The 16,653-nt window shown below is 34.2% G+C and overlaps 1 protein-coding gene across 3 annotated transcripts in view; it reads right to left on the reverse strand.

Moving 5' to 3' along the window:
- Positions 1–911: 911 nt before the first annotated feature.
- Positions 912–16,653, reverse strand: part of ube2e3 (ubiquitin-conjugating enzyme E2E 3 (UBC4/5 homolog, yeast)) — a 46,193-nt gene continuing 30,451 nt past the window's right edge. For all 3 annotated transcript variants that reach the window (XM_006636476.3, XM_015359079.2, XM_015359078.2), the window contains exons 4-6: positions 4,429–4,561; positions 2,671–2,818; positions 912–1,550 (exon numbers count right to left, since the gene is read on the reverse strand). In XM_006636476.3, the coding sequence (XP_006636539.1) occupies positions 1,453–1,550; positions 2,671–2,818; positions 4,429–4,561 (379 nt within the window). In that variant the 3' untranslated portion in view covers positions 912–1,452. The remainder of the gene's footprint in view (positions 1,551–2,670; positions 2,819–4,428; positions 4,562–16,653) is intronic.

Here is a 16,653-nt window from a genome sequence, read left to right on the forward strand (position 1 = left end):
ACGTTAGAATTACAGTTCATGTATTTTATTAAATGTTTGACAGATATAGTGATGAAAATCTACACATATACATTAATTTTTCATTACTGCTGCTGCTTTCTTTGCAGAGGAGAAAGAATAAACCAATGATGAGTAATTCAGCAGATTTATAGAGGAATAAAAGTCAATAGAACTACTATACACCTAACATTTATCTGAAACACAGAAGCATCCCATGTTTGCAGCTTCTTCAACAGGATTTTCATTAAATGATTGAAAGGGAGAACTTCAAAGAAAGTGGGATACCTGGTACAAATATAGTGGAAAGAGATGGTGAACACGAAACAAGAAATTTTGATTTCTAACATCTCATTGACTGAGAATCATCAACCCTGACATGAACCTCATGCTCCAATTAAGGTATTACAAACACCTAATACCAGCTGGAAGTCTGTTACTTTAAGTAATTCTAAAAGGTAAAGGTTAATGTGCTGTCAAATCCAGTAACAATACTATACAGAGACTGCATGCTCATTCCCCTTTGTCTGGATTCTGCCATGTGAAATTTTACCAATGTACAAACTAACATAGCCTATGCACATTCCCATTCAGTGGAAAAAAGTTATTTAAATAATGATATTCTTAAAAAAGGAAACACTACTGTTCCATTATTTCTGTTGCAAATGACAACAGAACACTGCTAAAATACAAATACAAGTTGCACATTACCCATATCAAAATGCAGCAATGTGCACAAAATTCAAACCTCATGCATGAAATCATTTAATGAAAATCAAATGTCTGAATGCTTAGTCCATAGGTTTCTGGGCTCTTTTTTGCTGTAAAACACAGTAAACTTGATATTCCGTTTCATGTTCTGTGATCTATAAAAATCATTTTAAATGTCGATTGTGAATCGTAAACACAACACATTACCCTGGGGAACAAGTTTATTGTGTTTTGGGGTGTTACAGCGGTTGCTCATTATCGCTGAGCTACAAAAGGTTAAATGAAATCTCTTCATTACAAACTGACAAAGGTAAAACAGAGTTCACAACAGCATGTACCACATAACTGGAAATGGATCTGGGTTTAATATAAATGACATAATTCCTAATATTCTACAGCTATTTTATTTAACTTCATACAGATAATGGATTAGGCTAAAATGCACCATAATATTTGGTTGACTTTAGGAACAATTTCCTTATTACATCACAAAATACATTTTGATATCCCAAAGAAGCAAGACTTGCAAGTAGGCATTTAAACATAACTAAATCTACAGCTACAAAATTCTACTCCAGTAGCATTTACCTGTGGGGAACTCTTCCCAGTCTTCATAGGATAAAAGCATAGAGTAGAATCAGTTTAACATATACACAGAAGTCCGTATTGTAAAGGCTATAAAGATTTGTTGCACGTTGTAAAGTTGCCTCCTGATTCTTCACACTGCACAAGAGCTCCTGCCATCTATGTAGCATATCTCTTTGTCCACTGTCTGGCTATCCTGTCATGTTCTGCTCTGTTGGTCAGATACTGAGTGGCTATGCTTCCAACAAGAGGGTCAGCTGAAAAAGAAGCAGAAATAATTGAAATAAGCCTTGAATTCAGCAGTAAAATTTATACTTGAGCTGTATTATTTTTTAATTGTACGACAAAGATTAAATCTAATTTAGGGAATACATTAGTACATTTCAAAGATTTGTTCGTTGAATTAAGAAAGAAATACAATATATTAAATTAATTTGAATGTGATGAAAGTGCTGCTTCAGTTTACGATATATTAGGCAAAAATTACTGTCAAGGAGCCCACACCTAAAATGAGCTATCTAATTAGATGATTTAAACATTTCACAGTTTTAAGAAACCTTAAATCCACTGATTCACCACTAATCAATTCATCAAACAAATGGGCCATTAAAAGACAATTGCTTTTAAAGGCAATGTGGATATAGAGTCTACAGCTGTCACCATTTCTTTACCAAGATGACTAATGTGCTTTTTCAAAAAGATTTAGACAAATGTATACTTGTGTACTGTACCGTCATTGAAACACAACGTAATTTTTACATTAGACAAAGCAGCAAATGAAATTGATTAAGCATTCAATGTAGCTTTGTTAATAAATTCCATGACTAAAGGCCACAAAACAAAAACTTCATAATTGATACAGAGGACATATTTTTGTATTCCAGGCCGAGTCGAAAATGAAATTTCTGTACAAAAAATTATATTAAAAAAGTAACAAGAAATAAAATTGAACATCACATATGGTTTCAGTGAAACTGAAAGAATTAATGCAAATCTACACTGCTTAAATAGATCTCTAATACCTTCAATTATTTTTTGGGAGACATTTACCACTTAATTTTCTGCTGACAGCCAGTCACCATTTTTGTTGGCAAATATTCACCAAAAAGTGTAAGATATATTTGTTTTTAAAAATGAAACATCATAATCAATGCAAATAATGTCTTCTAATATAAAGTGAAAAATTAACTGCACACAATAAAATACCTAACTGCATTTGTCAATGAAACTGAAGTTGTATTGTTATCATTGTTTAAATTATCTTAATTTCTCTCTATATATCTATTAGGCAAAGCCTAAGGCAGAAACCTTAGAAAAGTAATGAAAGTAAAACCATTCACAGTCATGGTTTATTCGTTTTAATAATAATGCACTCACCAGGATTGCAGTCTGTCAGGAGGGAGCAGATCGACAATAGGACCTTTGAAATAGTCAGAGCAGGGCTCCAGTTGTCTTTCAGTATATCCAAACAGATGACTCCCTGACTGTTGATATTGCAGTGATAAATCCTAGTGCGGAAAGTGACCTGAAAAAAAACAGTTGTGTGCAACTCATCAGGAAGTTACTCAAATGGAAGGTAACAAGCAGAAACAAACAAGCAATCAAGGTCGATGATGAAGAAAAACATTTAACAAAGCACCCCTTTCAAACTGGACAGCAATTCTGTGGCTCTTTTAGTGCATTTTTATACAAAATCTTTTTATTTGCCTTCCTAAGGAGAAGGATAATTATTTTTTTAGAATTAATTAAAAAAGATCCGTCTGTGGGCTTAGATGGCTTTTCACTCTGTACCACAGTAGAACTTAATTCAACAAATGGAATACTGGACATAAAAAAGTTAGCCACCAGGTCATGCTTTAGTGACACAATGATGAAAAAGGAAGACTGAAGATGTTTATATGATGTAATCCTTTATATGACTGAAACAATAATAACAGCTTAAAAAAAATAATATATAAATGTAGAAACCAGACACCAAAACAATGTTTAGCTAGGATTTAATATGACAAATAAGTGTTTTAAATTCTGATTGTGTGCAAAGGCTCCCTAGAACCACCACAAAAATGACTACAAATGGATAAGTCTGCTTAAGTTTGACTATTCAGTGAGACCATCTGTACCAGCTGTTTCTCTGGGATTTGCATTGTCTTGTGACTTTCATATGAAATGTATCAACACATTATTCTGTACCTAGAACTAATGAGGCTGGTCATTAAAAAAAAACTTTAAGAATATGTACTTCTTTCACTTTCATCCAGACCAATAAATTAAACTTTCATTCATTTTCACACAAAATATATAATTGTATTACATAATGACAAACAGAAATAAGAACAACTAATCTAATAAATTTGTTTTAGCTAAATAGAATAGAAATAAATATTCTGATAGAATTCTCTTCTAAAAGTAAGTTTTTCACAAGTTATTTTTGATATCTTTATTTTTAGAACTGAGATCTATAAATCTTTCACATGGTATTAAGCAAACACTTAGCACTGAAATTTATTTTAAAAATGCTGTTCTTTAGCTTTAATATACATTGCTTGTTAAATATCAAAATAATAATTGTGTCACTGTTAATGACGTGATTAGGAACGTTTTTCTAAAATGTATATAGAAGATTTATATTGATACACATATGAATGAACAACTATTAATTCCATAATTCTCAAAGTATGTGGTACAATTAATGATATATTATATGCTGTGTGAGAAACCTATTAGTCCTACAGCATCACAGGAAGGTGTCTACCTCTAATATGGTTTGTTTAAATATTTAATTTAAAAATGACATTAACAGTTTAAATTAAAAAAAAAGCTCAGGGGCATGAAGTATTCTCCAAAACTACATGTCAATGTCAGCTACTAATTAAATCAGAATAGTGTTGGGAAATCTTTCAGTTAACGTCAAAGTGATAAATATAGACTGGCATCACTAGAATCATCGGTTGCTTATTAAATTCACTTTCCACTGAAGTGTTTCCTACTATAAGACGTTATCATTCTGTTACATTTTACTTAATAAGACTTTAATACAAGAACTATGGGAAAACTATATAAACACCCAGCTTCTGCCATGAAAGAAGGAACTTATATAATTAATTTACAGAATTATTCAGTAAAGTCAAAGCCTACCTTTGGTGGTTTAAAGGGGTAATCAGATGAGAAGGTTATGTCCAGAAAGAACACTCCTCCCTCATAAACAGAGCCAGGAGGCCCAAGGATGGTGGATCTCCATTCATATATATTGTCTCCTTTTGGCCCAGCACTGAAAACAATCAAAAAACAAAGTTGCGTAAGCAGGAGAGTCATGTTTGCTATTTAATTACATTTTAAAGATCCATTTCTCCAAAATAAGGAATAATCTGCAACAACAGTTCCAAATATCTCTCTTGACATTCATTGTTTTGGTGAAACTCAAACTTTCTCTATCTCTTCTTTCCACAAAGAATAAGGAAGAGTTGTGAAAAGATTTATGAGGGCAACTGAGGTTATAGTATATTAGTGTGAGCTGTTGTTGTGTTAAAGAAAGAGTGAACAGATTTGAAGAGTGCTGTACAATACAGTCTGCAGTAGGAACTAACTTCATTCAAAAACATTCATTGTATTTATAAAAGATAACAATTAATATAATCAGACTTAAGGGGCATTACCAAACTATTCAATGTCCTACTGAAATTCAGAATCTTTCATAGAAGAAGTTTACGTTTACAATTGCACAATATAACATTTATTTTTTATCAAAAAATAACCTGTAGTCTGAACATATTATCACCAGAGAATGATTTACTAAAGAAAAAAAGTCCTGATAAACTTTTTAGATGACAAAAGGTAATTTCAGTCAATAAATACATGATTTATGTTTGTAAGGCTAGGGTGGTGAGAAAGGATTAAATGATATTTCTATCTCAAAGTTGATTTCCATATACTATTTGAACAATACAGATAACCTTGTTTCAGTAGCTTAAAGTGCTATTTTTATATATTTGTTGTTAAACATGACTCTTGGTTAACGAAGATACCAATAATGTATCTGGATTTGGTTTCTTCCACTTTGACATTATAAAGTACTTTGTATTGATGAGTGGCAGAAATTCTCAGTTAAATACATCATGGTCTCATGCTGTAACACAATAAAATGTTAAAAGGTCCAAGGGGGGTGAATACTTTTTTAAGCACTGTATATGTCTAGATTTAGGAGTGTTTTGAACTCCGAGTTGTTGTGAAGTAAATAACAGACTATAAGCTGCAATGATCACGGGTAATTTTCTGTGCCATGAACTTGCTGAACAGAACAAGCTTATTAAGTATAAGATCCCAGAAATCCATATACATGTTGTCTATATATGAGAGGCCTATAATTATATTAACATAGAACTGCTATTTAAAGTAAATAGAAAACTGGCACTAGTTCTTTAAATTTATTGAACTTTTCACGGGAAAACTAATACTTTAGCAAATTGTCTACATTACTGCAGCAAAGCTGACAAGATAGGGCAAACCATTTCTTTTATTGTTTTTACCAAGGAATAGATGATAACAGCATCTTGCAGAAAATGTACTAATTTACTCATTTAGGGAGTTTATCTGGCTAAGAACAAAGATTTTAACCGCCTGTCTAAAACTTCTTTCAGAAAAACAAAAATCAAGATTTTTCTTGCAAAGCCTCCAAGTTTTCACTGCTAAAAGACACAAGAGATGTCCACTCCTGCTGAAAAATCCACTCTTAAGCACGTGAGTTTCAAACAGACTTCTTTTACACTTTAAACTGCAATTTAAATACATTTCAGAATTTAACAAAACATTAGCAATAAATTAAGGTGTTACATGTAATTTTTGAGGGTAGCACGAGAGTGCTGAGGTAATCACTGCTACTTTGCAGCGCTGGGGCTCTGGGTTCAATTCCTGGGGGTCTATCTGAGTGCTTTTTATGTTCGTCCCGTGTTCCAGAGAGGTTCCTCTGGGAAAAAATCTTGGGTTTAAGTGTGTGTGTCTGTGTCTGTTCTGTGATGGACTGAAGTCCAGTCCACAGTGTACACTGCCTTGGGCCTTTTGCTTCTGGCTTCATGCAACCCTCAATTTGATGAAGTGGTTCAAAAATGGGGGGTTGTAATTCCTGTTGCTGAAAGTGACTATCTGGTTCATTTGAAGTAATATTACAGAACACTGTTTGGATTGATCGTGATAATTAAAACAATATTTAATTGTTATATATATTTTTACAGTAATAAAAACTTTTTTTGTAGAATTTCTAAAATTCTACAAAAAGAGTAAATGAGATTTTAATTCACCATGACCATTTTATTTGGTTTAATGAAAATATCTCCAATGTAAATTACATTTTACATGTAAGATAATTTGCAATACACTAACTGCATAAAATGATCGCTTATCATTATTAGTGTTCATTCTTCAGTAAAGCGGAAAAAAAACAAACACAAACAACATACCTCTATGATTTCACAACAAAGTGCAAGGCACACACTTTTAAGGCTTTAAAGACCTTTTTTAAAATACAGCAAAAAGGATGCCATCAATACTTTAGCGTGGCGATAAAATTAACCTTAGTACACCCTGTATGGTGCATTTCAGTAAGAAAAGGCTGATAATTCTTGTTCCAAAACATTATTTTAATGTAAGAAGCAATAGAATTTGGTGTCTGGACAACAAACATACAGTAAGTTATGTACCTCCTCATGATATCATAGAACCTAAGTCTACACAACAAAAAATGTAATCTCAAAGGCACTTTGAGCAGAAAGCACAGACTATTTTATTTCTATTATCTAATGTCAACAGGCAAATATTTACTCAAGAACAATCCTATTTCCAATTACATAGAGAGTGCACGGAAAGGATCGTGACACAGTAGTCAGCCAGGAAAGTGCAGTGCAGTGTTCCGCATGTACAGTAGTGTGAATCAAAAGTGTCACGGATGTGCATAAGCAGACATTCTCTTGTAAATCCACGAGTGGAAATCTAAACAGATATGAGCTCCTGCCTCACTGTGTATTTCTGTAGCATCATTAACTATAACAACCTGTCCAGAAAAATGATTTTGTACACAAACCAGCAGACTAAAGCACTCCAAACATTAGTGCCTTTAAAACACGTTAACTAGTGTAGTTACACTGCTTCTCAAAATAGTGCTGGACATCAAAAGGAGAGCAAACCATACAAAACAATTTATGAATAATAAATTACTACACTTAGAAAGTTAAATCAATCATACAAACAAAAAAAGACACTTTTAAAAGTATTTAGTAAATTCAGAATAATAGTATGGTTATAAATTCTAAATGATCATTTCCAAGATAATCTTCTGCTCACTGCAGAGAAAAACATACTGCAAATGTATATAACCCCTACAAAGAAAAACATACTGTATGCAATACACCCTGAAACAAATCTGAGACCCAAAGGTTTCAAGTAAAGCTGTCCGTTTTTCATGGATTTGATTAATTCTACAGTGATTTCTGATGGCATTAGTTAACCTTGCAAACAAAGCATACTCAAGAAACAATGAGGGCTTTTGTAATGTACTGCACTACTAAGCTATTAACGTAACAAACTGGTTGGGGAACAAAAAGGGTATGACCGATGAAACAAGCTTTGACTATAATATTTAACATTAATTTTAGGGCTCTCACTGGGCTACACAAGCAAATTCATTTGCCAAACAGGATTCAAAAACTGCAAGAAAGTCTTAACATAAACCAAGTGAAGTCTGATTATAGCACTAAAAGTTACAGCACTGAATAGTGGACACCAGAAATCTTTCATTCTTTTTATTTTATCATTCACACAGCAGAGGAATCCTACTCCATTGGGCCCCTGAGCAAGGCCCTTAACCCCAATTGCAGACCCTGCGCTCTGACCCCAAGCTTCTCTCTCCCTGTCTGTGCGTCTCATGAAAAGCAAGTTGGGGTATGCGAAAAGACAAATTCCTAATGCAAGAAATTGTATATGGCTAATAAAGTGATTTATATGAAGCTTGAACTACAATTTTAGTAAAAGGAAATTTTCCACTGTCTCCTTGTCTCCTCCACTGATAACCATACTGATGACAAGATACCGCACTTAAACCACATTAAGAGCAAATATTTTACACAAACGAATGTGTTGATTAATGGTATGTAGGTTTGCCTTTGCTTCAGATCTCAAAAACATATTGCTTTCTGATAGGAATTATGGAAGAAATTGCATTTACAGACTAAATTTGACCACTAGCTTGTTGAAAGAACTCATAGAATCTTATGCTTCAGAAATAGAAATCTACAATTCTGGCATTTAGCTAAGAACTATATTACTACAGGACTCAACAGCAGACATGATCTTACAACTCAGGACCAAAATAATAGAACATCAGATGCTACTTTACACATTGAATGTAAGTCACTTCATATTCCGAGATGAAAACCTGTAATATATTTTTCACCCTCTGTTAAAGTCTTGCTGAATAACAACAATTTCTCCATCACTTGCAGTATTCATTCCTAAAATGCAATGACAAAAAGCATTTTTCAGCCACATCGTGGTGTTATTACTCAAATAGTCACAATGTAGCTGATGTGGTTACTGAATGCATGAATAGTTAAAGAAACAAAATTGTAGTTCTTTAACTAAAAACTAACTATAGTACTGGACAAACTATGCAGTCTTCCTGACTTAAAGAAGTAAAATCTGAAATAAAATTTGGTTTTGAAACCAAAAATCAATGAAATTACATCATAACCCGCAAATGAAATCCAGCAACTAACATGAATTCTGCATGGTAACATGCAACAAATAAGAAATCCTATAAGGAGGAAATATGTTTTTGTTTCAGTTTTTTGTATTTTTCCCCATTACCATGTATGATGTATTCTGGTATGGAAATCAATTGTAATAAATTAAAAGGTGATGATGAGACTGGGAAATACAGATAACTGTAATAAATTAGGGGGTGTTTTATTAAAGTAAAAGGTAAAACTCCTGATGTCAAATTGGAATACAAGACAAAATGCCCTCTAATGTCAGGAATTAAACTGAAACCGAACCCAAAAACATTACGTGGTTTCCCGTTTCCCTAGAATTATGTAATTAGAGCAGAACAGGGAGCCACAAAATGTAATGACAAGCACAGTGCCATCCACTGTGCATTTATTCATACCCCAAATAAACAGGAACAATAAATATCATGAAGCGGAAAGCATTTGGGATTGGTATCATTGGTCTCACCTGCAGCTACTCAATTACAATGGAATTCATCATCATGGTTAAAGTAAGAGAACTCTTCAAAGAGCAAACTGGCCACCACAAAAAAGTCACTGACCATCTCCAAGTTGGGGATGGTTTTAAAACAATCCACAAAAAGATGAATCTATCACTTTCCACCACAGTACCCATTATTAAGACTCTTCAGGCTAGTGATCACACTGCCAGGAAATGGATGCAAGTGTAAAGCTGAGAATCAAGTGGTTTGGGAGGCAACAGTAGATCTAAAAACAGTTGGAGCTTTGTCTCACATAAGTCAGTTATATGGTCAAGATATACACTGACATGTTTAGAGGTCTGTTGCCAAATTTAGTAAATTTGATATGTAACGCACATGAAGTAACTATTGAGAGTAATAGGTGGGCAAATATTTCAGGTATAACAATGAAAAACAAAAAAAATAAACATTTAAAAAACTGTAAAAGGGGCAGTATGTTTTAAACAACATCTGAGAAATCCTACCAAATAGTTGACTGTACTTTATTCAAAAAGCTGCCTCCTGGGCTATATACAACATGATGGGGCACTTCACACTCTGCTACAGAATACCATTCCAAATACATTATTTTTTAAACAAGCTTGATACTTCACCAAAAACTGGTACCAAAAGAGCAGAAAATGTGAAAGCAGAAATGGATATTTCACCAAATATGGTGGTGTTCAAAAAGAAGAAAACAATGCTTGAGGATGTTGAAGGTAAAGGAACTCAGTTCTATCTGACTGTGGATGATTTAATACAGTGGTTTCACGGTCATAAAGTTTGACGGTTATTGAGTGTTTTAGTTCACAAAACTTAGAATAAAACTTAGGAATTAATAAATGCATTCTGAGCACTGGCACAGTAGATGAACAGCACAGACAGCTCTATAAACGCACGTGTTAAAACCTTCAGTGAAGCTACTGAAAAGCTGATTATATACTTCAAACCATATCTATGATAAGAGAAAACATGCTTTATTAGCTACAGTAGCTCACCATTTCTCAAAGTGGTCAGATTATTTCACCCCAAAAAATATGCACTATAGATACCATCCTAAAAGGTTATTTTGCATGCTCTGATATTCAAACACTATGCAAAAGAACATGGTAATGAAATGTATTTGGATACATTTAGTAATAATACAGCTATAATATTTCGTAGCTTTATACGAAAGGCTAAACTATACTCATCAGTTCATTACCAATTCTGTGGATACTGAAACACATGTTTTTTCATACAGTACAAGCAGGTTTTCACACAGCAAAGTCAATCCATGAATGAAGAATAACTGGGACTGACAATGTTTAATTCGATAGTAAAACATAACACGATGGTTTCTTTCATTGAAATGTAAGTGACATTTACATGCTCCATGTAAACTACCTTTACTTATTTTTAGAACTTCAAACTTCTCCAGTTTAAAGATACTGCAATTTCTGAATTCTGTATTTTTTCTCTCTTCAAATCAAAACCAATTTGTTGACACATTATATACATGTTCCTGATAAACACCATCACGCATTGTCTGCGATACTATTGCATAAGGCAGACAAGTGATAAAGTGTCAATACCAGACATCTTTGTTAATCTACATGCTTATTCACACAAACAGCAGTATGTTAATGATTAACTCATGATAAGGTACCAGAATGACTTTATAAACACCTACAGTGTCTATAAAAAGTATTCAGTGCCTTTGGCATTTTCCTTATTTTATTTTCTTACATCATGGAATCAAAACATATTTGGGAATTTTTACCACTGATCAACACAAAATACCCTGTAGTATCAAATAAAAAACTTAAAGAGCTTTTTCTCAATCAACTAAAAATAATTTGTTTTGATACTTGGTAGAAGCACCTTTAGCTGCAGATACAGTTGTGAATCTATTTGGGAAAGTGTCTGCCAGCTTTGCACATCTGGACACCATAACTTTCGCCCCTTCTTCTTTACAATATTGCTCAACCTCACTCAGTTTGGATAGGGACTGTAGGTGAACAGCAATTTTCAAATCATTCCACAGATTCTCAATGGGATTGAGCTCTGGGATTTGGCTGGGTCACTCCAGGACATTTTATTTTGTTTTTAAGCCATTCCAATGCGGCTTTTGCTGTATGCTTTGGGTCATTGTCCTGCTAGAATATAATTCTCCCAAGTCCTACTGTACATCTCTTACAGACTACAGCAAGGTTTCCTCCAAAATTTGTCTATATCTTACTCTATTCATTTTGCTCTCTCTTTTGACAAGTTTTCCAATCCCTGAAACAAACAAGCATACCCATAGCATTATGCTCCCGTCGCCATGTTTCATGGTAGGGATACTGTTCTTGCTATGATGTGCAGTGTTAGTTTTGTGCCAAACATAGTGATTAGCATTGTGGCCAAAAAGTTCATTCTTGGTTTCATCTGACCATAGAATCTTCCTCCGCTTGGTATATTTATTTAAAAAGGACACAATGAGAAACTGATCACTTCTTCATATATATATATTGACACTGCTCTGAAGTATTAATACATGCTAGCTAAAGCCTTTTTAAGAACATACAATTGTTTGCTAGTATTCGCTTTTTAAGGCTAAACCCCCAACTCTTGTGATTACGGTATGATATCGGAGACGAATTTAATTTTCCTGTTCACACAACCGCACAGACAATACTGGTATTGAATGCAAAATCAACCGCTGCCCCCCAGACAAACAAAGAAACAAAACTGCAAAAAAAACTTTCCAGACAGGGTTACTAACGGTCAAAGTTATCGTACGTGGTCACGTGACTACCCGAAAAAGAAGGCGCTATATCTCGGGGGGAAAAAAGCAGCTGGGAAGCTACTTTCAAAGGCACAAAACCTCACAAAAGCAGTACTAACGAATCAGACTGGTTTGGTTCTTTTGTGCCATTGTAGGGGGGCTGAGTGACATCATGCCAGGGAAAAATCAGGCGCTATATCTCAGAAATAAAAGGAGCACAAACACTATTTTCAATGGGACAAACTGACACAAACGCACCACTAGTGAATGCAGTGGGTTTCATCATCTGTGCTGTTTGTAGGGGGGCCAACTTCACAGAGCTGTAACAGACAGGTGTATTAAATTTGCAATCAACTGAAACAGTTTAATTGTACACAGGTGGACTCCAATCAAATAATTATGTGACCTTTGAAGACAATTATTGTCTGAATTTTCTAATTAACTAAGAAAACATTTTAGAGATGTTTTTTATTTGATATTACAGAATATTTTGTGTTCATTAGTAGTAAGAATTCCCAGATAAATCAATTTTGATTTCACAATGTAAGAAAATAACATGTGAAAAATGACAATGGGGGTGAATGCTTTTTATACACACTGTGTGTGCTCTATAAAGTATATACAGAAGTGGTGTGGCTATCAAAGGCTTTTGAAAAAGCCTTAACTAGGGGCTGCTTGTTAAGGACACCATTATTAGATGTAATTTCCAATTACTCTAAATCCATTACAAGATGTAATTCCACTTCATAAACATTTTAACACAGCAAGATAATTAAAATCGTATGAATACTGCTACAAATGAGTTACTTGCAAGGTTATATTTCTTAGCTTTTCCTACATTTCCAATCTAGACATTATTACCAGTGATGGGTGGCGATAAGAGTACCTTTTAACATCCAGAATCATACTACTTTGTAGTGCATTTTTACAGCCCAGTTACTTTGTGCCTTGTTCGTATGTGCCATTTGACTTAATCTATTCTACTGTGGAATATTTCTATATAGAAATCAAATTCCTTCAGTTTTAGAACACAACAACAGTTAAAACTGTATAGTGGAGATAAACCACTTCATTGTGCTAAGTGCATATCTGATCATCAGCAGCTGCTTTTCTGCCATTAACAGTACCTGCTACTGTTACTGTCACTTTTTGCCTGCATTTGAAGTACTGTACACAGTACAAGAGTTTTGGGAATCCAAAATGTCAGAGATTCTTAAAGTGCAGGATAAGATTTAGTATGTAAAACAGACATCTACAGTAACACCTCACTTGAGATCTTGGTTCCTATCTTTAATTAATTAGGATTCCAAATCTTAGAAACATTTAATTAAAAGTTAAAGTAAAGATTTTTCTTTCAATTTTTGAAACTGATCATGTTTTAAGTCATGGTATCAACATCATATATATATACACAATAAATAAGTTATTAAATATCTGACAAATCCCCCTGCATTAACCAATATGTGCCTGACACATGTATTCAAAACCCTTTAAATATGATCTTATGAGCAGTTCCACTGTATACCCGAAATGGGTCACGCAGTCATTTTTGAAAATGCGACCCACCCTGAAAACTAGGCCAGCCCAAAAACTGTTTATCCAATAAAACCAGAACTTTACAGGTACGGTTTCCTTATCAAAAGGATATATATGTGAAAGTAGAGTTCCTACATAAACTACATTAGCTGCCTGGCCGCCAATCCTTTCTCTTTGGTGTCAGTATGCGGCCAATTATGCAAAAACCTACTGTTTAAAAACCGTTTGGCCAATGAACTGAAATTAGTATGTATCACTGTAATTAGCATAATATTAAGACAGCATTAACATCTTATGCACCACTGCTCCAGTGTAAGCCAAAATGGTGCCATGACATTATTCTGTTCTCACAAATCAAACTATCTATGTCTTTGGAACTGCTACACTGACTGAAGCGAAACTTGACAGATTTCATGAACATGCAAATCTGTACCTCATTTGCACCTCACAAGTTGCTGTGAATGTTCTCCCATCCACATTAGGTGGATGTGGCAAAGTGTGACCTCTTACACAAAGTGCTTCTTTCAAGGATTGTTTGGCTAATTAACTCTAGATTTTGTAGGTATCATTCCAGTTGCAATACTGTTGATATATGGTGAAATGAGGTTCCAGCATAAACCACAATGACAGACCACCTTTTGTCCTAAAAAATCAAACCCTGCAGAGATTGACTGAAGCTCATTAGGTTTCATTACATCAAGCTCCGCTTTGCGACTGCAGCTCACAGGTTGTAGTGATACTTTAAATGCCCACATTGGGTTATCACCTACTTGACAATACATGGTTGTAAAAATAAAAAAGCATCTTTTTTAGAAACGCTGTATAAAGAATAAATGATTACTCCTCCAAACCGCAAGATAAAAAAGGGTACATGCAGTGCACAGACCAGGGAAATAGTGCATTTTCTAACCATGTAGTAAAGACTGAGGTTATATCAGTATTCACCTGTATTTTATTTTTCTCTGAATGGAAACAAAATCAGGTGGTCTGCACTCTGGGGACTGGAGATGAAGAATTCTGGTATAAAGAACCACAGCTTTAACAGGATTTGTTTGCAATAAGACTGATACAGAACAGCTGTGCTACAAAATATATCTAACAGCTACAGATACTAAAAGTACAATCTCTCCTCAGACACTGTTATTGTATTCAATTTATTTAAGCCTTCCAAGTGTTCAGTGTAGTTTATGACAGACTTAAAGTTATTGTCTGAAAAAGCTTTTTTCCCTTTTTCCTTTGTGTCTTTTGGGGAAGAAATATTATTCTAGGCCTGTTCTTGGGCATGAATTGTAGTGGATTTCAATTGTTAATAAAGACAAAGGTATTTCAGACCCAACAAGGCTATAAATCATACTTAATGAATTGACTTAGATGATTTCCCATTACTCTGTTCCCCTTTGAGGTGCAGCACAGGTGGATGGAATGTGACAAAAACAGTAAACCTGCCGTTTCCAGGCCACTAAACCAACAAAATGTTCTATTATGTGATTATGTTCCATGTGTAAGAGGAAAAGCTCTCCCTGTTGTGCAATGTAAATGTTATCCATAGCTTGTTAGTGGCAAATTTCGAGTAATAATCCCCCTTGAAATGGCTGACCCATATAATCCACAAAACCTCCAGTTTGTGGGTTGTCATCTGTCCCACCACCACATGGAACAATCCTGTGTTTCAAGTGGAGACTGCAATCCACAGTTTCCTTGATATGCATCCTGTAATCGACCAAAAGTCATCCATAAAACAGTGATCTCCTATTCACCACAGAAAAACTCTCCAGAACACTTAAAAACTTGGCTATAATTTGTTCCCTTTACTTCCCATAACATGACACAATATTGCAAAAACTCACTTAGCTTTTAAAGTGTAAACTGTAGCTTGATATTTATAGCACTGACTTGATTTTATAACATACATAGCAAAGAAATGGAGAAAAATTACAGACCATACAAAAGAAAATAAGAACAAGACAGGGCTACTTCATTCATTTAGCCTGTTTGGTTGCTACTACCTAAATAATGCAGAGATCTTATCAAGCCCTTTCTTGGAATTAGCCAAGTTAATAGCTTCAACCACATTGCATGGTGGCCTGTTTTAGGTTTTCACAACACTATGTATGAAAAGTACATCCTGTTTTGCCTTCCAAAAATACTTTCATACTTTTGTGAATACAGAGGCTACTGTTCCTAAGAGTTACTACTGTATCTTATAAACAAATAAAAACTACTTTAATACTTGGAATTTGTTTCAAAAGTACAATGCTTGTTTAAGCAAAAGAAGTAACACTTTAACAAATGTTACAAAAAATATCCCCACCATACTCTACTGCCATCTAACACAACTATTTGTTTAACTGATCAACAGATCGTAAACTTCCTTACATTTGACTTTGGAGTGATACTGGCACCAGAAATTGAGACACTGCAGGAACCAGTGTGTACTAAAGGTTGGATCAGATTATATATGAATTACAGATGGATAGCACATAAACAGCTGCACTGTTTCTCAAAAAGTTTAATTCCATAAGTCTGTGTACTGTACATTTCACATATATTAAAAATACTACTACATATCCTTCTGAAAAATAATCATAAGGCAGTCATTTGCAAATTTGCAATTTCATTTCCAACCGTTGTAATGTGCAACATATGGAACATTCTTGAAGAGTTCCCATAGCCAAATCTATGTGTGAAAACTGCAACAAAATCCACTTCCTCCTTGAAAATATGTTCGTGGAACCCCTAATCATCAAGAGAATTAATAAAGAGAGGATCTGTTCCCATGTTGTCAATGGAAGCAGGAATCTACAGCGTATTGTTACAGTGCCACATACTGTAACATCATATT

This window comes from Lepisosteus oculatus, chromosome 12 (assembly GCF_040954835.1).
Source record: "Lepisosteus oculatus isolate fLepOcu1 chromosome 12, fLepOcu1.hap2, whole genome shotgun sequence".
NCBI lineage: Eukaryota > Metazoa > Chordata > Actinopteri > Semionotiformes > Lepisosteidae > Lepisosteus > Lepisosteus oculatus.